The 27,269-nt window shown below is 41.5% G+C and overlaps 2 protein-coding genes and 6 non-coding genes across 16 annotated transcripts; 1 reads left to right on the forward strand and 7 right to left on the reverse strand.

Annotated features, from left to right (window-relative positions):
- Positions 1-415: 415 nt before the first annotated feature.
- Positions 416-14,435, reverse strand: LOC116367758 (TOG array regulator of axonemal microtubules protein 2-like). 9 transcript variants are annotated; one of them, XM_031818923.1, is made up of 12 exons: positions 14,327-14,435; positions 13,240-13,439; positions 12,861-12,993; positions 9,714-9,841; positions 8,975-9,526; positions 8,329-8,590; positions 7,860-7,983; positions 7,556-7,661; positions 7,169-7,404; positions 6,097-6,255; positions 4,925-5,056; positions 416-1,575 (listed from the first exon to the last, which is right to left on the reverse strand). In XM_031818923.1, the coding sequence occupies exons 4-12, from the start codon at positions 9,792-9,794 to the stop codon at positions 1,515-1,517; spliced, it is 1,713 nt and encodes a 570-aa protein (XP_031674783.1). In that variant the 5' UTR covers positions 9,795-9,841; positions 12,861-12,993; positions 13,240-13,439; positions 14,327-14,435; the 3' UTR covers positions 416-1,514. The 9 variants fall into 9 exon arrangements, 8 of the variants coding, with proteins under 8 accessions (XP_031674783.1, XP_031674782.1, XP_031674784.1 ...); XR_004208434.1 differs by lacking the exon at positions 416-1,575 and adding exons at positions 2,104-2,572; positions 2,955-3,003 and having other exon boundaries at positions 3,761-5,056; positions 12,861-13,439; XM_031818928.1 differs by lacking the exon at positions 416-1,575 and adding exons at positions 3,428-3,661; positions 4,190-4,225 and having other exon boundaries at positions 12,861-13,439.
- A 3,191-nt stretch (positions 14,436-17,626) lies between these two features.
- LOC116367760 (uncharacterized) lies at positions 17,627-20,767 on the forward strand. The gene is made up of 7 exons (XM_031818930.1): positions 17,627-18,264; positions 18,467-18,585; positions 18,718-18,763; positions 18,895-18,992; positions 19,135-19,607; positions 19,866-20,150; positions 20,292-20,767. The coding sequence occupies exons 1-7, from the start codon at positions 18,139-18,141 to the stop codon at positions 20,456-20,458; spliced, it is 1,314 nt and encodes a 437-aa protein (XP_031674790.1). The 5' UTR covers positions 17,627-18,138; the 3' UTR covers positions 20,459-20,767.
- Positions 20,768-23,629: 2,862 nt separating this feature from the next.
- trnas-aga (transfer RNA serine (anticodon AGA)) lies at positions 23,630-23,711 on the reverse strand. Its single transcript has one exon. It is a non-coding gene; the product is annotated as a tRNA-Ser (tRNA).
- Positions 23,712-23,982: 271 nt separating this feature from the next.
- On the reverse strand, positions 23,983-24,065 carry trnal-cag (transfer RNA leucine (anticodon CAG)). The gene has a single exon. It is a non-coding gene; the product is annotated as a tRNA-Leu (tRNA).
- Positions 24,066-24,958: 893 nt separating this feature from the next.
- Positions 24,959-25,040, reverse strand: trnas-aga (transfer RNA serine (anticodon AGA)). The gene has a single exon. It is a non-coding gene; the product is annotated as a tRNA-Ser (tRNA).
- Positions 25,041-25,311: 271 nt separating this feature from the next.
- trnal-cag (transfer RNA leucine (anticodon CAG)) lies at positions 25,312-25,394 on the reverse strand. Its single transcript has one exon. It is a non-coding gene; the product is annotated as a tRNA-Leu (tRNA).
- Positions 25,395-26,282: 888 nt separating this feature from the next.
- trnas-aga (transfer RNA serine (anticodon AGA)) lies at positions 26,283-26,364 on the reverse strand. Its single transcript has one exon. It is a non-coding gene; the product is annotated as a tRNA-Ser (tRNA).
- Positions 26,365-26,635: 271 nt separating this feature from the next.
- trnal-cag (transfer RNA leucine (anticodon CAG)) lies at positions 26,636-26,718 on the reverse strand. The gene has a single exon. It is a non-coding gene; the product is annotated as a tRNA-Leu (tRNA).
- Positions 26,719-27,269: the final 551 nt, after the last annotated feature.

Consider the following 27,269-nt stretch of genomic DNA (forward strand, 5'->3'; position numbering starts at 1 on the left):
GACGTGAATGTCGATTAAGGCAGACCCCGCACATCTCTGATTCAGAGTGGTTGGGTTAAATGCTTAAGACACATTTTAGTTGAATACATTCAGTTGTACAACTGACTAGGTATTCCCCTTTCCCTAAGCATGTTTCTGTAAGGACCGAAATGTACTTTATGAGGGCAGTATACAATATTATGCATCGTTTATAAAATGCCACCAGAGGGCGTCAGAGTTGAACAGGTTAAGAACAGCTATGGCTACAGACAAACAGGTATTCGTTGGTATAAGTACTTTAAGGAATGAGCAGCAAGGCAGCATGATTTCAACAAGCACTTCACCTGTCATTGCAATACAATTCTATCTAGGCCTCTACATAGACAGCAGTAGAGCTAAGTATTGCTTTCCCCCCAAAAAAACACAAAGTTCTACGTAACAAATACCCAGTGTTTTTAATCCAAACCATGAAACAGTGTTTTTACTATGAGGAGAAAACAACCTTTTGTGTCTAAGACACCAAAACCAGTTTGACTTAGGGTAATATATTAACATTCCAGTTTGATCCGGTTAAGATCTGAAGAGTTCAAAAGAGGTTTGAATGTTAAATACAATGATATACATTCTCAATAAGTTAACACTGTAGGCTGCTGTTGTGTATAGCGTATTAGACTTGGAGGGCTATAGTTGTTTTCTCCAAGGCACAGGTATGGAACAAAACATGCAAGGAGGAGGACTAAAATTAACTTAAAAATATCAAGGAAGTGGGATTCAAACATGTGTTAAATCATACAGAAATATGCATGCCAGAGGGACCATTTGAAACAAAATAGTAAAATAATTTCTTTGTGGGAAGCATTACATACATTTTTTTTGTGTGAAATCATACAAATCTGCCATTTCAATGAAAATACAGTACTGCATTCAAAAACCCATCTCGTAAAATTTGATTAGGGTTATTAGTCATAATTTGCAGGAGTAGAAAGGTTCATGTTCCCTTAAAGAGTTCAAGTATGCCCCATAACTTCCTCCAGTAGCCTCTAACATCAACCTAACTCCAAACTGCAGTAGTGAGTGAAACTCGTCTATAGTTGATGCGTGATAGTTGTGCTGGTTTGCAGCATATGCATTCTCCATCTTGTGTCAACATGCGCCAGACTGTAGAAAACCCACTCAAACGTGTTTCTGTAAAACACGAGTAGCAGCAGAGAAAAAAAAAGATCAAATTTCAGTACAAATAAATAGGATCGATTGAGCATGTCACACCTGAAGAAAGGACTCTCACGATGGCCGTCTTCGACACTCTGCCAGCTGACATCCAAGCAGGTGAGTAACACTTAGAGAGCACTCTGACAGGTGCCGTTTGTCATGACATCTTAGCAGAACCTTTCAACTGGACAGTGTTAAGAAGCTACGGTTTGCATTTGTTTACATCCTGATCCTCTTTTTTCCCTTTCCAGAGGATGTTGCTGTGGTCATCCCGGATGTCACCCCACACGTCACCAAGGATGTGACACTGGATGTTCCATGCAGAGCTAGGAAAGGGGCAGTCGAGCGATTATTTTGCAGGCTTTGGAGGGCAGTGTGCTGCTGCGCCTGCCACAAGGAAGAGGAGGAACAATATTAATTATTCATCAGACCTTCAGAAATGGGATTGAACCATAGACCATTAAATTATTTGCATTATAATTGGACTCAATTCTGCTTTTCTTGTTTACTACTTAATTTCAGAATTTCTATAAACTTTCACTTTGTAAGTGTGGAGTAGGTTGTATAAATAAGTTGGAAACATTACAATTTTAATGCTTTGAATAATTGACTTTGTACATTAAAAAATATATGTATTATTTGACAACAAAAAAACAGAGGGCGCTCAACCAACGTTGAGTTGAGGTGCAACCAAAAATGTGATCATCATCATAGAAAAGGAAAAAGCGCAACTCTTGCTCACTATAAAAACAATGCATTGTTTTATTCAGGCAAGGTTAAAAGATTAACGTTTCGGCCTAGTCTATGATGATATGCAAGTTGTGTTTGCCCAGTAAAAGGGTGACCCAGACTAACCCTGGTTCTTGAGGGTTGAAGACAGTGAAAAATGATCATTAAGTAAATGGGACTTTTCAATTCTTGAATAAAAATCTTTAATGAACATGAATTTAAATACAATTGACTTGAGGATCAGAGCAGGCAGGCTGACTGGCTAGCGCTGAAAGCCCTCTGCCTCTAACGCTGTGCGGTTCATCTCAACCAAGAGGTTGTGTGGGTTGTCTTTCTCTCTGTGGGTGTGAATCACTATGACCTCTCCCTCTGCCTGCCATTTGGCTGACCAGAAGCCTTCTGCTCTTTCTTGCTCACATCCTCTATCTAACACCTCTTCCACCTCCTCTTTCTGGCTGTGTTCGACTGAGGTCACTCGTTCTCTCTCCCTGGGTGTTGGATAGTTCCTCCTCCTCTGTGTCTTTGTGATGGTGGAGGGAGTTATCCTGTTCCGGCTCACTCTAAGGGGGTATATCGTAATCTCTTTCGGTGTGTTGAGGGGTTCAGTGGTTTTGGAGCGAGTCTGAAGTTCGATCTCTAGCGATGAGTGTGGGGTCTGTCAAATCAAATCAAATGTATTTTTATAGCCCTTCATACATCAGCTGCTATCTCAAAGTGCTGTACAGAAACCCAGCCTAAAACCCCAAACAGCAAGCAATGCAGGTGTAGAAGCACGGTGGCTCGGAAAAACTCCCTAGAAAGGCCAAAACCTAGGAAGAAACCTAGAGAGGAACCAGGCTATGAGGGGTGGCCAGTCCTCTTCTGGCTGTGCCGGGTGGAGATTATAACAGAACATGGCCAAGATGTTCAAATGTTCATAAATGACCAGCATGGTCAAATAATAATAAACACAATAGTTGTCGGGGGTGAAGCAAGTCAGCACCTCAGGAGTAAATTTCAGTTGGCTTTTCATAGCCGATCATTAAGAGTATCTTTACCACTCCTGCTGTCTCTAGAGAGTTGAGGCATGGTCCTAGGGCTCAGGTCCTCCGAGAGAGAGAGAGAGAGAGAGAAAGAGAGAATTAGAGAGAGCATACTTAAATTCACACAGGACACCGGATAAGACAGGAGAAGTACTCCAGATATAACAAACTGACCCTAGCCCCCCGACACTTAAACTACTGCAGCATAAATACTGGAGGCTGAGACAGGAGGGGTCAGGAGACACTGTGGCCCCATCTGATGATACCCCCGGACAGGGCCAAACAGGAAGGATGTAACCCCACACCACTAGAGGGATATCTTCAACCACCAACTTACCATCCTGAGACAAGGCTGAGTATAGCCCACAAAGATCTCCGCCACGCACAACTCAAAAGGGCGCGCCAACCCAGACAGGAAGATCACGTCAGTGACTCAACCTACTCAAGTGACGCACCCCTCCTAAGGACGGCATGGAAGAGCACCAGTAAGAAAATTGATATACAACATCCCCACTAAAAAAATTTAAATGCTCAGGAATTTCTACAAAATATGCACAAATGTATATATAACATGGCTACAAACTATGAAACGAGCTCACGAAATGTAAAACGTCCACGTACTGTAATATACATCCACAATTTTTTTAGTTTTGGATGTTATGATGATATTCCCTGGAGGTCAGGGCCCACAGGGCAGGTGCCCTGCGTGCCCATTCGGTAATCTGGCCCTGATCGTCAAGGTAAACCACAGGTATTGTTGTTACACATCCTCAAACTGTCTTGGAGGATAAAACTGAGACTGTAGCCAGCTTCCATTTTACCTCATTTTATTGTCCAAAGAATGTTCCCATAGTCCAGAAGTATTGGATGAAAATCCACAATGTTGGTGCCATACAGGAGCACTGACCAATCTGTCTCCAAAAGAGGACTGCTGGTTTTGAGGATGGTGTGGAGGTCAGTGGTTGATGGTCTTTGCACCCCCTGAGATGGTGAGTATGGTTTCAGTAGACCACTATTGAGCTGGTAGATCAGATAGGAGCTTCGAGGAAAGGTAATTTAGTGCTTTGAATGTGGTTCATATGGCCTAATAGTGGATTCAGAACTTGGACAAGGAGTCAATGCAGTTTAAAGATGCATTTACATGGGGGTTGGATGATAGTGTCAAATTTCTTAGAATGAGAGAAAATATTGGAGTTTGGGGGCTGGAGGGGATAATAGTCAAGTTGGGAAATGTGCAAATATTTAGATACAAATATATAGTCAAGTTGGGGATGATTCAGATATTCCTGTTGAAAAAGAGAAAAGACAGAAAGATATAATCTTACAGTATTGTAACGTTCTGGGTGTAGTGGGTGAGAAGTCAGGCGCAGGAAGCAGAGAGTTCAGGGTAGTGCTAATTTAATGCACAAAACGGCGAACATAAGCCAACCCCACGAAAACACAGGGACTTAAACTGTCCAGCAAAACCCACGAAATGGGAAACATGTAACCCACAGACGTGCACACAAGTTACACAAAACAATCCCGCACAAAGAGCAGGCGGGCCGGCTGGCTAATAAAGCCCAACTAATCAGCAAATACACAACAGGTGTAACCAATAAACAGACAAGGAGGGGGAGGAAAGAATCAGTGGCAGCTAGTAGGCCGGTGATGACGACCGCCGAGCGCCACCCGAACGGGAAGGGGAGCCACCTTCGGTAAGAGTTGTGACAAGTATATTAAATTCATCCCTTTGGGCCAAAACTGGTTGAATAAACTTTTCCACCTCATTTCAACAACAAGAAAATCTATGTGATGACGGTGAATCAACGCTGAAAACTCAATTGGATTTTATTCACCCAACTTTTAACCAGCATTTTTGGTTGATTTCCCAAATTTAAATCAAACTAGACATGGATCTGATTTCTGTGCCCAGTGGGATTGGATTTCTGTAATCATATCAGCTCATTTGTTACACTTCTTCTAATCATCCAGAGAGAATGTACCTTTCTTTGAGGTTAACCTTCGAGATGACCTCCCTCAAGGATTCTCTCTCTTTCCTCGGAGCGAATTTGTCCCACATTTTAGGAAAGTCGCCATTGGTGGCCATGTTGCTCAAGATATTGCGACCATGATGCCTGTGGACAAAAGATATGAATATCATCTTAAACGTGCAACATATCAAATAATTTCTGCTGTCTGTGATTAAAAACAGTACTCAATTGATGACAACCTGAGAAAAAATAAGACATACATTAGGTAGAATTTGCAAGAGGGTCAGTTTGAGCAATGTACCGCATTACCTGATCTACAAATCATCTCAACAATATAACAACTGGGTTTTAACCGTTCGTTATTATGAAAATCTAAGCGAATCTGCACAACACTTGGCTCAGACCGACCATTGTGATCAAGTAGGGTTGTCTTCATTAGGCACCAAACAGATGGAAGGAAACTGAATCAGGTACTGACTATTTGGACTCATTTACATTTGTAATTTTTACCCCAATTTCGTGGTATCCAATAGGTAGTTACAGTCTTTGCCCATCGCTGCAACTCCCGTAAAGACTCTGGAGATGCGAAGGTCGAGAGCCGTGCGTCCTCCGAAACACAACCCAGCCAAGCCGTACTGCTTCTTGACACAAAAGCCGCTTAACCTGGAAGCACCAATGTGTCGGAGGAAACACCATACACCTGCCGACCGTGTCCGTGCATTGCACCCCGCCCACCACAGGAGGTCGCTAGTTGGCGATGGGAGAAGAACATCCCTCCCGGCCAAACATCCCGGCTAAGCTTTGGCTTTTTAACTTTCAAACCCACATGGGTGCCTGGACTTGGATTGTCCTATGCCACGTAGCACTTATTTGTGTTTATAATTTTTCCTTTTTGTTTTCAATTACTATTCCCCTCCAAGAGAACCTGTGGTTGTTTTGGAATACCTAAAATCCGCAATTCAATCCATGACACCCTTTAGCATAGATGCTGTAGACAGACGACAATGTGGCTTTTAAAGTCAATTTCAATTTGTATTCGTGGTAAACGCTGCAGATGTTGACTCAAGACTAAAATACCTTTAAAAGCTGCATTGTCGGCGATCTAGTGCTATAGCGAGCCATGGTTGAATCCCGGCCTTAACTGTTATGTTGAAGCAAGCTACTTTACAGGAGGAACTTCCCACCTGACTTCCTGTGAAGGGTCCACAGCCAGTTTACTGACGGCAATCAAGAAACGGTCAGTGAGGTCTTTCTTCCCCGACAGGAGACGAGCCGTCCCCATGACCTCAGCCAGTCTCTCCAGGTGCTGAGCAGTGCAGCTCCTCACCGCAGCGTTACGGTGGCTGGGGAAGGAAAAACAGAGCACATCAGTTATATGTCATAGAGATACATAAGTTAGGAGATGAATGATAATGGATAGTATTGATGAAGTCTCATCGATGGATCAAAATGTTGGGTAAGACTTTATATTAAGGTCCCTTAATATACCATTTATAAACTGTTTGTAAAGGGTTTACTTACCATTTATGAATCATTATTCCTACCTTTGTAAATGTCAATAAGAAATCTATAAATAGTTATTTACACATTTAAAAACGCTATTTTAAATGATTTGTTCATGAGGTGTTTGATCATAGTATGTTCACAATTTGTAAATGATTAATAATGTACTACTAATATACTATAAACCAGTTATAAAGGAGTTACTGTCAAGGCATTTGTTAATGGTTGATTAATGGTTTGACTCACCATTTATATACATATTTATAAATGTATTTATAAATGTCACAAATGGTGTATTTATTAATGAGTGCATTTATGAATGTGAGTACATGTACTTACGAATACCTCAGTGCCTCACTAATAGCCCCTAATCTAAAGTGTTCACTATATATACTTTATAAATGTTTATAAATGACTTGTGACTCCCCGCTAGCACACATCAGTAGACAGTACCTCTCCACCAATGGCTAAAAATAATCTAAATAACGCAATGGTAAAATAAGAAGTACACAACACAAGGAAGTACAAGACATAACAAAAAAATGTGATTCCATTGAAATGTGACGTCTAGCGTTGGGGTGAGTTGCTGCCGGAAGTGTTGTGGAATAACCTAGCATGCTGATGAAAAAGGCAGTTAATTAAAAACTAGCAGTATTTCAATCTTTTCAATTTTGAGGCTTGGATAATGGGATAATTTGTGGAAGTCCGGATCTACCCCTTAGTGAGTGTTAATTGACCTCTCTCCCTCTTTACCTCAGCCCACCGACCAGCAGGGCATTCATGACACGTGTAGGGGTGCAGCTCTGCACCATGTGACCCAGGGCAAAGTTGGCGCCCTGCCGGATGAAGGCGTTGGCCTCGCTGGCTTTGTGCAGCAGCACGCGTGCCGTCCCCTCCACCTCACTGTCCATGGCCCTCTGGAGGTGCACGTACATGTCACCCAGTGTGGCCATGGCAGCACAGGACACTGCAGAGCGCAGGTTCTTCACCTAAATCATAATAACATGTACAGGACCAGCTATTAATGTTGAGCAGAACAACCCACGAACATCAGAAACATGAAACAATAATTTGACTTGTTCTCCAAATGTAGCAGATTTGTGCAGATGAATGAATAGGGCAGTGAATGAATACAGCTACCTCATTTATAATGGCAAGGCAGATATCATGGAGTTTAGGCATCAGTATGTCCATGTGGTTCTGAGCCATCACACGGAGAGTGGTCAAGCCCTCGATCTTCTTCTCCCTGCAATTCAGTGAAAGAAACGTAAGCATTTTACACAACCTTTTCCAAAAACATTAAAATGATGTTCATCAATTAGGACTCTGGTCTCTTAATTTCAGAAGTTTCTACGCTCTGTAGCTCAAATCTACTTTTCCAAGGACACTACACTGTGCTTCCTTTAGCCTAGCTCCATTGGTCTTGTCTACAGTGAATGCTCACCAGTCATCAGAGGCAGAGTGGAGCAGCTTGAAGGTCTTAGTCAGGGCCTGCTCTGGGTTGGACAGGGGCTGCAATCTGGCCTGGTTCTTAATTTGACCCTTTGGCTCACTGGCTGCCATCTTGTCTATGGGTTGACAGCAGACATCTATCTCTCTATGAACTGTATGTATTTATTTATGTATTTACTAATTTCCATATCTGTTTGTAGCTTTTAACACTAGTTCATTATGATATCATTTTAAATTTAGCACATATATTTTTGGTGCTCTCCCTGCTCAGAAACAGGGTCCAATTAACCTTGAGTAAAAGTTATCTCACTGTGAAACAGGCAAATCAAGTGTGGAAAAATGTCTTATCCCTGGGCTAAAGCCATTTGTGTCCCTTCCCTTCCTACTGTCTTTCTATCACTCTACCTAGCTTCATCTCCCTGTCTTATTTACATTTGTGTGAAAACATGAGAGGGACTGACCTGAGCCGGTGGCAGCCTTTGGCAGGCTAAGGAACCTTATAGGCCGAGGCTGTTTGCTCCTGGGCTTGGTAGGAGGGGGAGCAGGCCTGGGTGGGCTGTCAAGCGACTTGACCGGGGTCCCGACATCCAAGTAGTCACGGAGCTCCGCAGGGGTGTTCATATCCACTGAGCTCAGGCTTCCCAGAGAGCTGGTTGCTATTTCCCCCGTGGACATGACCGAGCCCAAACTTCTCCTGCCCATGGCCTTCACCTCATGTACCACCTTTGGTGTAGACCAGAAAACAATGCTCCCATCATAGAAATACATATAGAACTAGTATATACATAAACTAATACAGAGAGATCCTGTATTCTAGGATCTATTCTATCATGCTGTTTAAACCGATACCCCCTGTATTTAGCCTCGTTATTGTGTTACTTTAATTATTATTAATTTTTACTTTAGTTTATTTGGGAAATATTTTCTTAACTCTTCTTGAACTGCACTGTTGGTTTCACGGTAAGGTCTACACTTGTTGTGTTCGGCACATGTGATTGATTTGATTTTAAGACATGGAACCACTATCTGTTTTGGCAATTTATCAGTCCAAGTATAATTCTGAACCGCAAATTTTCACATTTACAATACATTTGAAGTCCATCCTACCTTCCAGTCCTCCTCCTTCAGGTGAGCCTCGATGTCCCTCACCTCCTCCATCAGGTCAATGGGTCCGTTGTTGTCAGCACAGCCCTGGTCCGACTGGACTTTCAGGGCTTTGACTCCCCGCCTGCCCTTCTTCTTCTTTCCCCTCTTGGAGGGAGCTGCAGTGGGAGGGACGGGAACAGGCCACACGCTACTGCTGCTGAATGACTTATTTACCTGGATGGACTCCAGAGAGTGAGATCCGGGTCGAACTTGGGCTCCGTCCACCCCCACCACGTTCTTCAGTGGGGCCAGAGCTATGTGCTCAAGCCTTCGTGGCAAAGGCCTCGGTGGAGCTTTCGGCCGCGGAATGCACTGAATAGAGGGGACGAAGTGGTGCGCGAAGGTGCTGCCAACCCCGATGAGAGCAGTCCGGACATAATTCTCATGGATAGCACTTATCTTTCTTTGCTTTGCTTCCATGGCCTCTCTTTCAGCTCTCTGCATCTGCAGAAGTCTGGCATCACTGATGAAGCCACGATGGCCCTCTGCGATTGGGTAGCTCTCCTGATAGCCCTGGATCACAATGGTACAGTATGAAATGTATAACAGAAGTGAAGAAGGCAAAATAGTTTCTACAGTGTGTCATGAAAAACTTTTAAGCTAAAGATTTTATGGATGTAGGCCTACTGTATGTCTATGAAACCACAAAATAAACAGTGATATTTTTGGAAAAACATTTGAAAAAACTGATGAGCCTTACAAAACTTGAAAACTTGTCCTGGTCATCCTGTTGGTTTAAAGCCATGTTTTGCTTCCTCAGGTTTTCGATGACGCTCTTCATCTGTGAGTTCTCCTTCTGGAGTTTGTCAAACTCACTTGATTTTCTCCCTCGATAAGCCATTGATGATAAATATTAACACTCTCAAAATAAGAACTTAACCTATCTCTGTGAGAGATCTATCATGAAATGAAATTTTGCTTGTCAGATGGAACCAGCAATGATATCATGGCAAGGCTTCCGTTACATTGTGATGTCATAATGGGGTCTGTTGACAGTGCTGAGCACATCAGCACATGGTGAACATTCATGAAAGCTTTTTGATTCCCATTTAAATCATGAATGTGGTGAATTTGTAAATATATATATATATATATATATATATATGAACTCAGCAAAAAAAAAATGTTTAGGACCCTGTCTTTCAAAGATAATTTGTAAAAATCCAAGCCACTTCACAGATCTTCATTGTAAAGGGTTTAAACACTGTTTCCCATGTTTCCCACGCACAATCCCTACATCAGTGCTCAGACTACCCGCAATAAGCTGGAGGCTGAACTGAGGGCTTGTAGGCCTGTTGTAAGGCAGGTCCTCATTAGACATCACCGGCAACAGCGTCGCCTATGGGAACAAACCCACCGTCGCTGGACCAGAAAGGACTGCCAAAAAGTGCTCTTCACTGACGAGTCGCGGTTTCGTCTCACCAGGGGTGATGGTCAGATTTACGTTTATCGTTGAAGGAATGAGCGTTACACCGATGCCTGTACTCTGGAGCGATATCGATTTGGATGCAGTGTGTCACAGCATCATCGGACTAAGCTTGTTGTCATTGCAGGCAGTCTCAACGCTGTGTATTACAGGGAAGACATCCTCCTCCCTCGTGTGGTACACTTCCTGCAGGCTCATCCTGACATGACCCTCCAGCATGAGAATGCCACCAGCCATACTGCTCGTTCTGTGCATGATTTCCTGCAAGACAGGAATATCAGTGTTCTGCCATGGTCAGCGAAGAGCCCGGATCTCAATCCCATTGAGCACATCTGAGACCTGTTGGATCGGAGGGTGAGAGCTAGGGCCATTCCCCCCAGAAATGTCTGGGAACTTGCAGGTACCTAGGTGGAAGAGTGGGGTAACATGGTACAGCAAGAACTGGCAAATCTGGTGCAGTCCATGAGGAGGAGACGCACTGCAGTACTTAATGCAGTTGATGGCCACACCAGATACTGTTACTTTTGATTTTGACCATTGATTTTGATTATTCCATTTCTGTTAGTCAAATTTCTGTGGAACTGGTTCAGTTTATGTCTCAGTTGTTGAATCTTGTTATGTTCATACAAATATTTACACATGTTAAGTTTGCTGAAAATAAAAGCAATTGACAGTGAGAGGATATTTCTTTTTTTGCTGAGTTTATATATATATACACACTGTATACAGTTGAAGTCGGAAGTTTACATACACCTTAGCCAAATACATTTAAACTCAGTTTTTCACAATTCCTGAAATTTAATCCTGGTAAAAATCCCCTGTTTTAGGTTAGTTAGGATCACCACTTTATTTTAAGAATGTGAAATGTCAGAATAATAGTAGAGAGATTGATTTATTTCAGCTTGTATTTCTTTCATCACATTCCCAGTGGGTCAGAAGTTTACATACACTCAATTAGTATTTGGTAGCATTGCCTTTAAATTGTTTAACTTGGGTCAAACGTTATGGGTAGCCTTCCAAAAGCTTCCCACAATAAGTTGTGTGAATTTTGGCCCATTCCTCCTGACAGAGCTGGTGTAACTGAGACAGGTTTGTAGGCCTTCTTGCTCGCACACGCCTTTTCAGTTCTGCCCACACATTTTCTATAGGATTGAGGTCAGGGCTTTGTGATGGCCACTCCAATACCTTGCCTTTGTTGTCCAAACTTTTTATGGCCGCAGGGGCCGTATTGAGTAGCTTGGATTAAAAGGTGCCCATTGTAAACGGCCAGCTCCTCAGTCTCAGTTCCTAATATATGCATATTATTATTAGTATTGGATAGAAAACACTCTAAAGTTTCCAAAACTGTCCAAATATTGTCTGTGAGTATAACAGAACTGATATTGCAGGCGAAACCCTGAGGAAAATCAAAACAGGAAGTGGCTTCTATTTTGAAAACTCCATGTTCCATAGGCTCCCCTTGCTCCATTAAAGGGATATCAACCAGATTCCCTTTCCTATCGCTTCCTCAAGGTGTCAACAGTCTTCAGACATAGTTTCAGGCTTTTATTTTGAAAAATGAGCCAGACAATAACATCGCGTCAAGTGGTCACATGAGTTTTGCTTGCGCAACAGAGTTTGGACAGCTATTGCTTTTCCCTCTCCTACTGTGAAATACATTTGCGGTTGATATATTATCGATTATATATTTTAAAAACAACCTGGGGATTGGTTATAAAAAACGTTTGACATGTTTCTGTGGACATTATGGAAACTATTTGGAATTTGTCTGCGTTGTCGTGACCGCTCTTTCCTGTGGATTTCTGAACATAATGCGCCAAACAAACGGAGGTATTTTGGATATAAAAATAATGTTATGGAACAAAAGGAACATTTGTTGTGTAACTGGGAGTCTGGTGAGTGAAAACATCCGAAGATCAAAGGTAAACGATTCATTTAATTGCTTTTCTGATTTTCGTGACCGAGCTACTTGATGCTAAGTGTACTTAATGTTTTGTCGAGCGATCGATAAACTTACACAAACACTTGGATTGCTTTCGCTGCAAAGCATCATTTCAAAATCTGACATGACAGGTGGATTAACAAAAGGCTAAACTGTGTTTTCCTATAATGCACTTGTGATTTCATGAATATAAATATTTTTAATAATATTTATTGAATGTAGCGCTATGCTATACAGCGGTTGTTGATGACACTTATCCCGTTAACGGGATTGCAGCCATAACAAGTTAATCCCTTCTCTTAACATGTATGGCACCAAAACATAATCAAGCAGCCTGCCAATTACGCAAGACTTTAGTTCGAAGTTAACTGAGATTAATCAACAACTGGATACATTTCTTTATTTCTAAAGTGAAACTATCCTCCGCATTGGAGTATCTCTACAAGTACAAGTTTAACCAGTATTTCAGTTGTTTTTACCGTCCCATGAAGAAGTGTGGCAGGCCTGTGAGGGAGGATCCTACAGCCATGAGGAAACAGCCCTTAGCAATGAACCTGGGCCGGTGCAGCTTCGCCCCAAAATGGCTGACCACAGCCAGGAACAGCAGGTTACCTGCAAGAAACCACAACACTACAGTAGTCAGGAATAGCAAATTATAAACACTGTTATTTTTTTAACTAAAAATGACATATCAGTTTGGATACTAGGCTGCAACAACATAGAATCAAATACAACAATGTTAGGGGTTTGACAGTAGAGTCATGGACAAACGCCAGTCAATCAATTAATAGGAACAACTATAAAACTGGACAGTATTGAGAGCAGACTCTGATTGAACCACAAAAAAATGGATCATACTGTAGTCTGTATCTGGTTTTTACTACATGAATTCTCAAGCAACTCAATGTTATTGTTGAAACCCATCTCAAAGCTGCCGTCTATGAGTCCGATGAGAGAGCAGGACAGGTCAAAGTGTCTCTCTGAGTGATGGCACTCTTCATGTAGGTCCCTGACAGAGCTTTGGTGAAGGAGGCGAACTACAGGGCCACGATGAACTGCTGACAAACACAAGAGAGAGAACATTAGTGTGTGTTTGTCCGTGTGTATGTGCATGCGTGGATGCGTGTGCAGACAGAGTACATGTGTAGCTGAGGTGGCCTGCAATAGTAAAAAGAACGGACACAAGTTTACGTCTGCAAAGTTCTGCCGCTTTCTTTATTTTGAAGAATATTTTTTTTCTCTTGTTCAATTGTCTATTTTCTTGTTAGTAATTTGAAAATATTCACATCAAACAAGTGCACACTTTAAATTAAACAACATAAATGCACTTTACCTAAAGCAGAAATAAAAAATGTTCCACAAATAACCCTGTCTTAGTGTACGGTTTCACATGAAAATCACAATGTATTTCACATTCATACAATAGAAACACCTATATATGAAACCATAAATAACTGAATGTTTCTCTATATACCTCTACCTCTATAGAAAAGTGACAACAATACATTCAGCTTTAAGATAGTGGCACCTCCAGAAAATCGTCTCTCTCTCACTGTATGCACTAAAAGTCCACCAGACTGAGCGTGCTCGGCCAGTTTACCAGCTAGTGAGCACAATTTTACACAAAACAACCAATAACATGTAAAACCAACTCAGAAATCCCTAACAAATGGATTCTTGATAAAAAATCTCCTAGACAAAATCCAGTACAAGTAAACAACTCAGTAAACATAGTCTCTGTGACTCGTAAATGTTTTTTTTACCTCAGCTAGCATCAAGCTAACATACACTCTCACTCAATGTAAATCACGTTCTTCTCTCACTCAGTTCGACACAAAGCCAAAACAAAACCTTTCCTAACGTGATAATATCTTGACAAAGTTGTTAAATAGCATGTTATTACATATTGTGTATATATTTGAACGTTTGAAGTGCTGTTACATACCTGTAATAGTAAAAGAACTGACACAGTTTACCTCTGTAAAGTTCTGGTCCTTATTCTGCAGATGGTGAGCACTTGACCAGAACTTAATGTTTCTCCTGCTACAACAGTGCAACAGCGCCATCTATTGGCCTGATGGACTGCTGACGATAAAGTATGTAGAAAATCCCATTAAGATTCATTAAGACAAATACAGAAACAATTAGGGGGGATAAATAATAAATGGGTGTCTGTTTTTAGTGACTTTGTTTTCAACCCATTACACATGCACAATCATACATGTGCATTTAAAGCATTATTAAGATCCTTGAGTGTGGAACTGCAGGGCGTTTACGCAAAAAACACATGAATTTCACATGAACACGGGAAGTGTACCAAAAACATGTTTTAATGTAATCTTATGTGAAGATAATGTGATAACATGTAAAGCAATATGTGATTACATTAAACTACACATGTGAAAATGTGATCACGTTGTGTTCCAAAATGTAATTTGTGCTCACATAAAATGTAAGTTGAAATCATGTGGTTTTTCTGTCAGGGCAGGAATATAAGATGCATTTTGATGTTACATGATCTTGAAAATGCAATGTTCTTTGAGGTTCTTCCATGTTCCTTTCCATGTATTTTCCATTTTACTTTCCCTCAGTCCTTTTCACTTTCCTTGTCAAAACAAGCTCTGTCCCCGTCAAGACTTATTGAGCTTCTGATGGATTTTAAACCATTCAACAAATAGTTTTACAATGAAGAGTAGACCCAACTAAACACCCTGGATTCTTTACACACACATTGAAAGGCAAAAATGTCGAATTTGGACTCATCAGACCAAAGGACAGATTTCCACCAGTCTAAGGTCCATTGCTCATGTTTCTTGGTCCAAGCAAGTCTCTTCTTATTTTTGGTGTCCGTCCTTTAGTAACGGTTTCAATGGAGCAATTTGACCATGAAAGTCTGATTCACGCAGTCTCCTCTGTGAACAGTGCATGTTGAGATGTGTGTGTTTCTTGAACTCTGTGAAGAATTTATTTGGGCTCCAATCTGAGGTGCAGTTCACTCTACTGAACTTATCCTCTGCAGCAAAAGTAACTCTGGGTCTTCCTCATGAGAACCAGTTTCATCATTGCGCTTCATGGTTTTTGCGACTGCACTAGAAGAAACTTTCAAAGTTCTTAAAATGTACCGTATTGACTGACCTTCATGTCTTTAGTAATGATGGGATGTTGTTTCTCTTTGCTTATTTGAGCTGTTCTTGGCATAAAATGGACATGGTCTTTTACCAAATAGGGATATCTTCTGTAAACCATCCTTACCTTGTCACAACCCAACCTGTTGGCTCAAACGCTTTAAGAAGGAATGAAATTCCACAAATTAACTTTTAAGAAGGTACACCTGTTAATTTAAAAACATTCCAGGTGACTACCTCATGAAAAGGTTGGAGAGAATGCCAAGAGTGTGCAAAGTGGTCAAGGAAAAGGATGGCTACTTCGAAGATTCTCAAATATAAAATATATTTTGATTTGTTTAACACTTTTTGCTTACTACATGATTCCAATTGTGCTATTTCATAGTTTTGATGTCTTCACTATTATTCTAAAATGTAAAAAAATGAAAAAATAAAGAAAAACCCTTAAATGAGTAGGTGTGTCCAGACTTTTGACTGGTACTGTATATATTATGGTAATGCAAATATGGTACAATCCAAGGGTGCAAAGCTTTTGGAGACTTACCCAGAAAGACTCACAGCTTTAATCGCTGCCAAAGGTGATTCTAACATGTATTGTGAATACTTATGTAAATTAGATATTTCTGTATTTCATTTTCAATACATTTGAGAAAAAATTACAACATATTTTCACTTTGTCATTATGGGGTATTGTCTGTAGCTGGGTGAGATGATAAAAAAACTATAATTTAATCCATTTGGAATTCAGGCTGTAAGAAAACAAAATGAGGAATAAGTTAAGGGGTATGAACACTTTCTGAAGGCACTGTATATCTGCAAGAAAGTGATAAATGAGTGACTCTTTGAAAGGGGGTCATATATACATTGCCTTATTAAAAATAAAAATAAAGCTATCGTGCTATAATCGGCATAGTTTCTCAGACCAAATCTTCATTCTGGTTTAAACAAAGCAATCTGATCATGCTCCAGTAAAATACACGCTACAGGGAATAAAAAAAAAAAGGCTTCTGCAAAGCACATATACATTGTCCAATCAACATCCACACATTGATTTCATTCTTCGGGTCTTTATTCAAACACAAACACACGTGGAATAAAATGATCTTTCAGTGTCTTGTTGCAGGTTGTGCAATGTTCAAAAGTGTGCGAGAGATTAGCATTAATGTTTGTGTATGTGTGTGGGGTCAAGTTTGGACGGTCGTACATATGCAAATAGGCAAGATTGTACATTTCAGGTCCATGGACAGCAGCAATATCGGCATAGCGATATCTGTCATTCAGCACCACATGACAGTAGACAGCGGCCATCTCATGTGAAGTTGGCACTGGGGAAATCCCATGTAATGAGAAGCGAGGCCAAGGAGGCAAAAAGACTGAAGGAGAAGACTCCCACAAGAACTCTATGCTAAACTGTTCTGCCACATTCATTTCAAATGTTACATCTTTCGATTTGTAAATGATAGGGAATACATCTGCAAATAATTGAAACTGATTATTCAAACTACACTGTACAGCTTTTGTGTGTCTGTGCATCATAGGTACAACAGTAAGCAATTCCGTTCTCAAATGTCTGTTTATTGTGAGAAACAAAAGGAAAAACACCTGTTAGACCATTACAATGCGGACTGTCATGCATTTGTACTATTACCAACAAGACAACGAAGTGATACGTGTCATGGAGACTAAAAACGGATACTTTCCAAACACCAAAAGTTCCTACGCTGAGCGATATTGTTTACTACACTATTATTCATACAATCCAAGTCATACGTTTATTGTCATTCATACTCTTATTTTTAACCGAATATCTTTTCAAAAGTGTCCATTCTGTCAATTCAGAGCATGGAAAAATATTGGAATAATGTGCTTAAGGGGACTGACACTCATGCCGCACAACAGGATAACACAACAACCACATTTTCAATTGACAATCATTGCTTTAAATGGATGTGGTCGATAGATTTGTATAGGTGTAGCAGTGTGATGTTGTTCCCCTATATTATGCACCAAATTGCACACAGGGACCAATTCAAATCGGCCAGGTCAAGAGGGGATGTTAATAATTTGATAATAATACTAATAATTCAGTCTATTTTTTTTAAATTTAATTACAGCTGCATAGCTAAAGTGTACAAACACTTTGTTACAATGTGGATAATATAAAGATATTGTATAGGCATATATAAACAATGTATTTAACTTGGAAACCAAGGTTGGATTAGTTGGTCTAAGCAACATGCACCTGGATAATCGGGTCATGAATCTGGACGGGCTCCTACATCCTCATATACACATTATGACAAAATAAAGAGTTTAATGTTTCACGAAATAAAGACATAGAAGCATACCCAATTATACAGGTTCTACACATTCCATTTCTCCATGGCAATGTAAACATTCTATTTTGCGCCAAACATCCCTACAACTCAATTCTAAGTGCAGCATATTGGAGGACTCCAGCCATTGATCATTCGCGACTTTAAGTCATTCCTGTTATCTCTAGAGCATCTCGTATATCTATAGCGCTGCATTTCTTCCCCATCTTACCATGGATAGGGTTTGGTGCATTCCGGAGTTCACTTATGGTCCCACAAAGGTAATCTTGGGATAAATTCATTTTAGCATACTGTAAATGCCTGTGCATAATGTGCATAAGAAAGCATCATTATTTTCATTATCTTCAAAGGATTTCTGTAGAAGCAGCCTTTATTTTCAGACTCTGCAGGCCTGCTGGGAGGAAACATATTACAATAAACAGGTAAGATTCAGCCCACAAAAACATAAACAACAGAAAAATAGTTGTATTTCAAGACAGTTTAGAGAAGGTGGTCATAAGAGTTCTTAATAATCACTTGCAAATTGTGAGGCATGAGCAGTTGTGAAATGTTGCGAGAGGCCCTTCTGAAAGCACATGATATGGTATTTCGTGGCACAGACTCACACCTTACCTCATCTTGCAGAAGAAGCTCATGGTCCACTATCTGCTGCTCCAGAGTCAAGGCCAGGTCTCTCCCCATGTCACCACGGAGCACATGAGCAACTGGCTGGTGTCTCAGGGCAAAAAATCTCTTAGGGAGAGGTGAGTACCACGTCACCACTCACATTCACTCCCATTCCCTGCCACCAGCAGCACTCCAGGAGGTGTGGGTAAAATAAACAACAGAAAAATCAGAAGCCAGGAAAGTTGAATTGATCTGTGTTTTATTTGAAGGGTGTGGAAGGAAACCCTGGAGGAAGGAAACGACCTCGCTCGGCTGGTAAGAGAATGAGAGTTAGAGACAAACTACAAGTTAGTGAGCTCTTTACTAGCCTTTCAACAACGAGTTAGCACAGCAGAATAGATCTGTTGTGAAATTACACCAATGGGACTTCCTGTTTCATACTGCAGGCCTGGGAAGTAAACACTTGCCTAAAAATGATGAACATAGAGCACGAGGCTTTCTGCAAGCTCCGCCGCTCCATGCACCCCACCTCCCCAGCTGACATGTGAGTTCCATGTACTGCCCTGCATATGACTTGATCCATTTATCTACACATCTGGAACTACGCAGAAACAGACTAAGACAGTGTTCTAAGTGAGTACATTGCACATCGTTTACCTTTGTTTTCTCCTTATTGTTGATTTCAGCGATCCGAAGGTCCACAGCATCGTGGAGAAAGCTGTGAGAAGCATTCTGGGCGAGCAGTCCAATGAGCCCCGTAGCAACCTGCTCAGCCCATCTCAGGTGGTGGTGGAGGTGGTGCCCAGGCTCCTCCTGGCCCTGTGGCTTCAGCCAGAGGAAGGCCATTCAGAGCACCCAATCCTAATAAGCGTGATGTCCGTGGGCATGGTGGCGGCCGTAGTGGAGAAGCTCTCCTGCATGTTAAAGGACCCTTCCCCTCACATCCCTTTCTCCCGGGCTGCTGCTTTTGACTCTGTGCGGTCGATCCTCGGGAGAATCAGTCAGTCCTTCTACACAGATGACCTGCAGAGCCCTTTTTATATGAGCTCTGTCTGTGGCTTTGTCGCTGACAAGGTGCAGAGCTGCTTCCAGCCCCCTGCAGCCACCCTACCAGTCCCCCCTGTGCTCGCGGTGGCCGTTTCCACCACACTACCAGCTGGCATCCAAGCAGGTGAGTAGAAATGATAGAGAGCACTCTGACAGATGCCTGTTCTGATGACATCTTGGTGCCTTGTAGTAGTAGAGCTCATCAGGATTGTTGTTTTCACCCACAATACAGACCCGGCTTCTTCCCACCTGGAGGTTGAGGACATCACCCCTAAGACAGAGGCAGATCCGGCTTCTTCCCACCTGGAGGTTGTGGACATCACCACTAACACAGAGGCAGATCCGGGTTCTTCCCACCTGGAGGTTCAAGACATCACCACTAACACAGAGGCAGATCCGGCTTCTTCCCACCTGGAGGTTCAAGACATCACCCCTAATACAGAGGCAGATCCGGCTTCTTTCCACCTGAATGTGGTGGACATCACCCCTAATACAGAGGCAGATCCGGCTTCTTCCCACCTGAATGTGGTGGACATCACCCCTAATACAGAGGCAGAGCCCATCTCTTCCCTCTTGGAGGTTGTGGACGTCACACCTGAAGAAAGGACTCTCACGATGGATGCCTTCGCCACTCTGCCAGCTGACATCCAAGCAGGTGAGTAACACTTAGAGAGCACTCTGACAGGTGTCGTTTGTCATGACATCTTAGTAGAACCTTTCAACTGGCCAGTCAGTCCTTCTCCAAAGCTACGGTTTGCATTAGTTTACATTCTGATCCTCTTTTTTCCCTTTCCAGAGGATGTTGCTGTGGTCATCCCGGATGTCACCCCACACGTCACCAAGGATGTGACACTGGATGTTCCATGCAGAGCTAGAAAAGGGGCAGTCCGGCGATTATTTTGCAGACTTTGGAGGGCAGTGTGCTGCTGCGCCTGCCACAAGGAAGAGGACGAACAATATTAATTATTCATTACACCTGCAGAAAAGGGATTGAACCATAGAGCATTAAATTATTCACATTATAATTGAACTCAATTCTGCTTTTCTTCTGTTTACTACTTAATTTCTTAACTTTTCTATAAACTTTCACTTTGCAAGTGTGGATTAGGTTGTGTAAATAAGTGGGACACATCCCAATTTTGATGCTTTGAATAATTTACTTTGTACATTTAAAAAAAACATGTCTTATTTGACAACAAAAAACGGAGGGCGCTCAACCAACGTTGAGTTGAGGTGCAACCAAATATTTGCAATCATCGTAGAAAAGGAAAAAGCCCAACTCTTGCTCACTATAAAAAATGCATTGTTTTATTCAAGCAAGGTTAAAAGATCTTTGACGATATGCAAGTTCTGTTTGCTCAGTAAAAGGGTGACCCAGACTCACCCTGGTTCTTGAGGGTTGAAGACAGTGAAAAATGATCATTAAGTAAATGGGACTTTTCAATTATTGAATAAAAATCTTTAATGAACATGAATTTAAATACAATTGAATTGATTTAGAGCAGGCAGGCTGACTGGCTAGCGATGAAAGCCCTCTGCCTCTACCTCTGTGTGGTTCATCTCAACCAAGAGCTTGTGTGGGTTGTCTTTCTCTGTGGGTGTGAATCACTATGATCTCTCCCTCTGCCTGCCATTTGGCTGATCAGAAGCCATCTGCTCTTTCTTGCTCACATGAACAGGAGGAATGGCCTCTGGGGTAACCTCCTCCTCTATCGAATGCCTCTTCCACCTCCTCTTTCGGACTGTGTTCGACTGAGGTCACTCGTTCTCTCTCCCTGGGTGTTGGATAGTTCATCCTCCTCTGTGTCTTTGTGAGGGTGGAGGGAGTTATCCTGTTCCGGCTCCCTCTAAGGGTGTGCATCATAAACTCTTTCGGTGTGTTGAGGGGTTCAGTGGTTTTGGAGGGAGTCTGAAGTTCGATCTCTAGCGGTGAGTGTGGGGTCTGTCCCGTGGTGGTGTCTCCCTCCCTCCTGAGGAGGAACCACCGAGACATGTGAAGTTCACGGAAGGCCAAGGAAGATCACTCTGCAAGGACGGGATAGGACAGATCACAACACTGCTGCTCATTCATATTCAAACACACCTCAGATTACGGACACAAACATAAACTTACCTGTACATATCAGAATCATACATTCGACAGCCACCTCTTCCCCCACATGTATTGATGCCCCACCTCAAACATGAGTCAATTCCAGATGCTGGAATGGTGCTGGAATGCAGGTCCAGTAGGGCCTAATATGTAATGATGTGATAGCATGTGTACCCCATATCCTGTGTGTGTGTTGATGTTTTTTAAATTTTATTGAACTTTTATTTAAACAGGGAGTCACACTGAGATTAAACATCTATTTTACCACAGTGCCCTGTAAAAGTTGAAGTCATATTGAACAACTACCAGAGAGAACCTTCTCTACATAGGAATTGCATACCATATATTTTCCATACATCAAAATAATACTTTATTGTCAATCAGCCATTACTAACTTAGATAAGGCCTCAACAAGGCCCCAGTTAATGGTTGAAAATAACTAATTTACACTGAGTGTATAAAACATTAACAACACCTGCTCTTTCCATGACATATGCTGACCAGGTGAATCCAGGTTAACGCTATAATCCCTTATGGATGTCACTAGTTAAATCCACCTAAATCAGTATAGATAAAAAAATATTGTAAGGCTTGAGACAATTTAGACTTGGATTGTGTATGTGTGCCATTCAGAGGGTGAATGGGCAAGACAAAATATTTACGTGCCTTTCAACGGGGCATGGTAGTCGGTGCCAGGGGTACCAGTTTGTGTCAAGAACTGCACCGCTGCTGTATTTTTTACGCTCAACAGTTTCCCGTGTGTATCAAGAATGTTCCACCACTCAAAAGACATACAGCCAACTTGACACAACTGTGGGAAGCATTGGAGTCAACATGGGCCATCATCACTGTGAATGTTTTGTATTCGGTACCAGTACATTAATAGTATTGGTACATCATGAAATGTTCCCCTCATTCATTATTAAGTAGAGCTGTTTTCTTATTTTCCTTGATCTTTGCTCAGCTCCAGAAGGTTTGCATTTGAGAGTGTTAATTATAAATTGTTATTTCATCATCTTATTATTACTGCTAAGCAGCATGACTCCTGAGAGGCACTAAACAACTTTCAGAAGTGGGATTTGAACCCACGCCTCCATGGGAGACTGCGAGCTGAACGCAGCGCCTTAGACGGCTCGGCCATCCTGACTACAGCACAGTACCTGGGTATCGGGATAAAGAGTATGGGGAAAAAGTAGAAATAGGCACAGCCTTCTAAAATCACCACAGAGACCATTATATTTATGCACGATACCGACTTGCACTTTCAATAGTCATTTGTTTTTATCAATGAAAAACTCCAGTCATTGATTTAACCTCAATATGGCCTTCAATGGAAAAGAGTAGTAAATCGTCATTGAATGAACGCTAAACTGGCCTCAGAATATGGCCATTCTGATATAAATGATAAAATTCCTCAGATAAGACCGAAAAAGTGTCTGTAAATATCAGCAATCATCAGGGTAAGAGTGACAACAGGTCCACATGGGGGAAATCTTAACAAATGGCTTAATGGGTATTTTCAACGCAATCGTGTTATTTTTTTGGGGGGGGTTTAACAAGGCAGCTCACCTGTGACCTGTGGCTTGACTTTAGATGTGGCCAGTTCGATTACCCTGCAGACTTTAAGAGTGTCTTCAGAATATGGCCATTTTGACATGAATTTAAAAATGCCTCAGACAGGACCAAAAAAGTGTCTGGAGCTATCCGTCAGGGTAAGAGTGACAACAGGTTTCCACATGTCAAAATGGGGGAAATCTTAGAAAATGGCTTAATGGTTATTCATGAGAATCGTGTTGTTGTATTGTTGAGTGTATCATGGGATCTCACCTGAAATCTGTGGCTTGACTACAAACCTGTAACCTATGCTACTGTGGCCTATAGAGCTAGAAGGATGGATAACCAGGTGTGTAAAGGTGTGAGGTCGGATCCTATCCCAAATGGACAACTAATCCCTATGTACTTGTGGAGATCTGAGAGGATATGATTGGTATAAGAAACACGACTAAACTTCAACCTCCGGAGGGGTCAAGAAAATTTAATTTCGTTGTCAGAATGATTCGAACCTGCGCAGGAAGATTCTAATGGATTTCTAGTCCATCGCCTTAACCACTCGGCCACGACAACAGTCTTGTCAGCAGTGAATGGGCCACCAGGCATAGCCTACAGAAAGTGATAATTTTACAACTGAAAGACAATGCAGTAACTCATTAACTCATTATAATGCAATAAAATGAATTGTTCCCCTCATTCATTATTAAGTAGAGCTGTTTTCTAATTTCCTTGATCTTTGGTCAGCTCCAGAAGGTTTTCATTTGAGAGTGTTTATTATAAATTGTTATTTCATCATCTTATTATTACTGCTAAGCAGCATGACTCCTGAGAGGCACTAAAAAAGTGTCAGAAGTGGGATTTGAACCCACGCCTCCATGGGAGACTGCGACCTGAACGCAGCGCCTTAGACCGCTCGGCCATCCTGACTACAGCACAGTACCTGGGTATCGGGTTAAAGAGTATGGGGTAAAAGTCGAAATAGGCACAGCAACGCAATCACCACAGAGACCAGTAAATTTATGCACGATACCGACTTGCACTTTCAATAGTCATTTGTTTTTATCAATCAAAAACTCCAGTCATTGATTTAACCTCAATATGGCCTTCAATGGAAAAGAGTAGTAAATCGTCATTGAATGAACGCTAAACTGGCCTCAGAATATGGCCATTCTGATATAAATGATAAAATTCCTCAGATAAGACTGAAAAAGTGTCTGTAAATATCAGCAATCATCAGGGTAAGAGTGACAACAGGTCCACATGGGGGAAATCTTAACAAATGGCTTAATGGGTATTTTCAACGCAATCGTGTTATTTTTTTTGGGGGGGTTTAACAAGGCAGCTCACCTGTGACCTGTGGCTTGACTTTAGATGTCTCCAGTTCGATTACCCTGCAGACTTTAAGAGTGTCTTCAGAATATGGCCATTTTGACATGAATTTAAAAATGCCTCAGATAGGACCAAAATAGTGTCTGGAGCTATCCGTCAGGGTAAGAGTGACAACAGGTTTCCACATGTCAAAATGGGGGAAATCTTAGAAAATGGCTTAATGGTTATTCATGAGAATTGTGTTGTTGTATTGTTGAGTGTATCATGGGATCTCACCTGAAATCTGTGGCTTGACTACAAACCTGTAACCTATGCTACTGTGGCCTATAGAGCTAGAAGGATGGATAACCAGGTGTGTAAAGGTGTGAGGTCGGATCCTATCCCAAATGGACAACTAATCCCTATGTACTTGTGGAGATCTGAGAGGATATGATTGGTATAAGAAACACGACTAAACTTCAACCTCCGGAGGGGTCAAGAAAATTATATTTCGTTGTCGGAATGATTCGAACCTGCGCCGGAAGATTCTAATGGATTTCTAGTCCATCGCCTTAACCACTCGGCCACGACAACAGTCTTGTCAGCAGTGAATGGGCCACCAGGCATAGCCTACAGAAAGTGATAATTTTACAACTGAAAGACAATGCAGTAACTCATTAACTCATTATAATGCAATAAAATGAATTGTTCCCCTCATTCATTATTAAGTACAGCTGTTTTCTAATTTCCTTGATCTTTGGTCAGCTCCAGAAGGTTTTCATTTGAGAGTGTTTATTATAAATTGTTATTTCATCATCTTATTATTACTGCTAAGCAGCATGACTCCTGAGAGTCACTAAACAACTGTCAGAAGTGGGATTTGAACCCACGCCTCCATGGGAGACTGCGACCTGAACGCAGCGCCTTAGACCGCTCGGCCATCCTGACTGCAGCACAGTACCTGGGTATCGGGTTAAAGAGTATGGGGTAAAATTAGAAATAGGCACAGCAACGCAATCACCACAGAGACCAGTAAATTTATGCACGATACCGACTTGCACTTTCAATAGTCATTTGTTTTTATCAATGAAAAACTCCAGTCATTGATTTAACCTCAATATGGCCTTCAATGGAAAAGAGTAGTAAATCGTCATTGAATGAACGCTAAACTGGCCTCAGAATATGGCCATTCTGATATAAATGATAAAATTCTCAGATAAGACTGAAAAAGTGTCTGTAAATATCAGCAATCATCAGGGTAAGAGTGACAACAGGTCCACATGGGGGAAATCTTAACAAATGGCTTAATGGGTATTTTCAACGCAATCGTGTTATTATTTATTTTTAGGGTTTAACAAGGCAGCTCACCTGTGACCTGTGGCTTGACTTTAGATGTCTCCAGTTCGATTACCCTGCAGACTTTAAGAGTGTCTTCAGAATATGGCCATTTTGACATGAATTTAAAAATGCCTCAGATAGGACCAAAAAAGTGTCTGGAGCTATCCGTCAGGGTAAGAGTGACAACAGGTTTCCACATGTCAAAATGGGGGAAATCTTAGAAAATGGCTTAATGGTTATTCATGAGAATCGTGAGAATCGTGAGTGTATCATGGGATCTCACCTGAAATCTGTGGCTTGACTACAAACCTGTAACCTATGCTACTGTGGCCTATAGAGCTAGAAGGATGGATAACCAGGTGTGTAAAGGTGTGAGGTGGGATCCTATCCCAAATGGACAACTAATCCCTATGTACTTGTGGAGATCTGAGAGGATATGATTGGTATAAGAAACACGACTAAACTTCAACCTCCGGAGGGGTCAAGAAAATTCAATTTCGTTGTCGGCAGGATTCGAACCTGCGCAGGAAGATCCTAATGGATTTCTAGTCCAGCGCCTTAACCACTCGGCCACGACAACAGTCTTGTCAGCAGTGAATGGGCCACCAGGCATAGCCTACAGAAAGTGATAATTTTACAAGTGAAAGACAATGCAGTTACTCATTAACTCATTATAATGCAATAAATTGAATTGTTCCCCTCATTCATTATTAAGTACAGCTGTTTTCTAATTTCCTTGATCTTTGGTCAGCTCCAGAAGGTTTTCATTTGAGAGTGTTTATTATAAATTGTTATTTCATCATCTTATTATTACTGCTAAGCAGCATGACTCCTGAGAGGCACTATACAACTGTCAGAAGTGGGATTTGAACCCACGCCTCCATGGGAGACTGCGACCTGATCGCAGAGCCTCAGACCGCTCGGCCATCCTGACTACAGCACAGTACCTGGGTATCGGGTTAAAGAGTATGGGGTAAAAGTCGAAATAGGCACAGCAACGCAATCACCACAGAGACCAGTAAATTTATGCACGATACCGACTTGCACTTTCAATAGTCATTTGTTTTTATCAATGAAAAACTCCAGTCATTGATTTAACCTCAATATGGCCTTCAATGGAAAAGAGTAGTAAATCGTCATTGAATGAACGCTAAACTGGCCTCAGAATATGGCCATTCTGATATAAATGATAAAATTCCTCAGATAAGACCGAAAAAGTGTCTGTAAATATCAGCAATCATCAGGGTAAGAGTGACAACAGGTCCACATGGGGGAAATCTTAACAAATGGCTTAATGGGTATTTTCAACGCAATCGTGTTATTATTTATTTTTAGGGTTTAACAAGGCAGCTCACCTGTGACCTGTGGCTTGACTTTAGATGTGGCCAGTTCGATTACCCTGCAGACTTTAAGAGTGTCTTCAGAATATGGCCATTTTGACATGAATTTAAAAATGCCTCAGATAGGACCAAAATAGTGTCTGGA

Source organism: Oncorhynchus kisutch, unplaced genomic scaffold (genome assembly GCF_002021735.2).
Source record: "Oncorhynchus kisutch isolate 150728-3 unplaced genomic scaffold, Okis_V2 scaffold1720, whole genome shotgun sequence".
Lineage (NCBI taxonomy): Eukaryota > Metazoa > Chordata > Actinopteri > Salmoniformes > Salmonidae > Oncorhynchus > Oncorhynchus kisutch.

Bases quoted from the DNA above. Each gene is read 5' to 3' on its own strand.
- LOC116367760 (XM_031818930.1), top strand. From the start codon at position 18,139: ATGCCTGTGCATAATGTGCATAAGAAAGCATCATTATTTTCATTATCT. The intron at 19,608-19,865 runs GCATCCAAGCAG...TGGAGGTTCAAG, and splicing joins TTCCACCACACTACCAGCTG to ACATCACCACTAACACAGAG. The intron at 20,151-20,291 runs GTGAGTAACACT...TTCCCTTTCCAG, and splicing joins GCCAGCTGACATCCAAGCAG to AGGATGTTGCTGTGGTCATC.
- LOC116367758 (XM_031818923.1), bottom strand. From the start codon at position 9,794: ATGAAGAGCGTCATCGAAAACCTGAGGAAGCAAAACATGGCTTTAAAC. The intron at 8,591-8,974 runs GTAGGATGGACT...TCTACACCAAAG, and splicing joins TGAAGGAGGAGGACTGGAAG to GTGGTACATGAGGTGAAGGC. The intron at 6,256-7,168 runs GTAAAGAGGGAG...TTCCTTCCCCAG, and splicing joins CTGCTGGTCGGTGGGCTGAG to CCACCGTAACGCTGCGGTGA.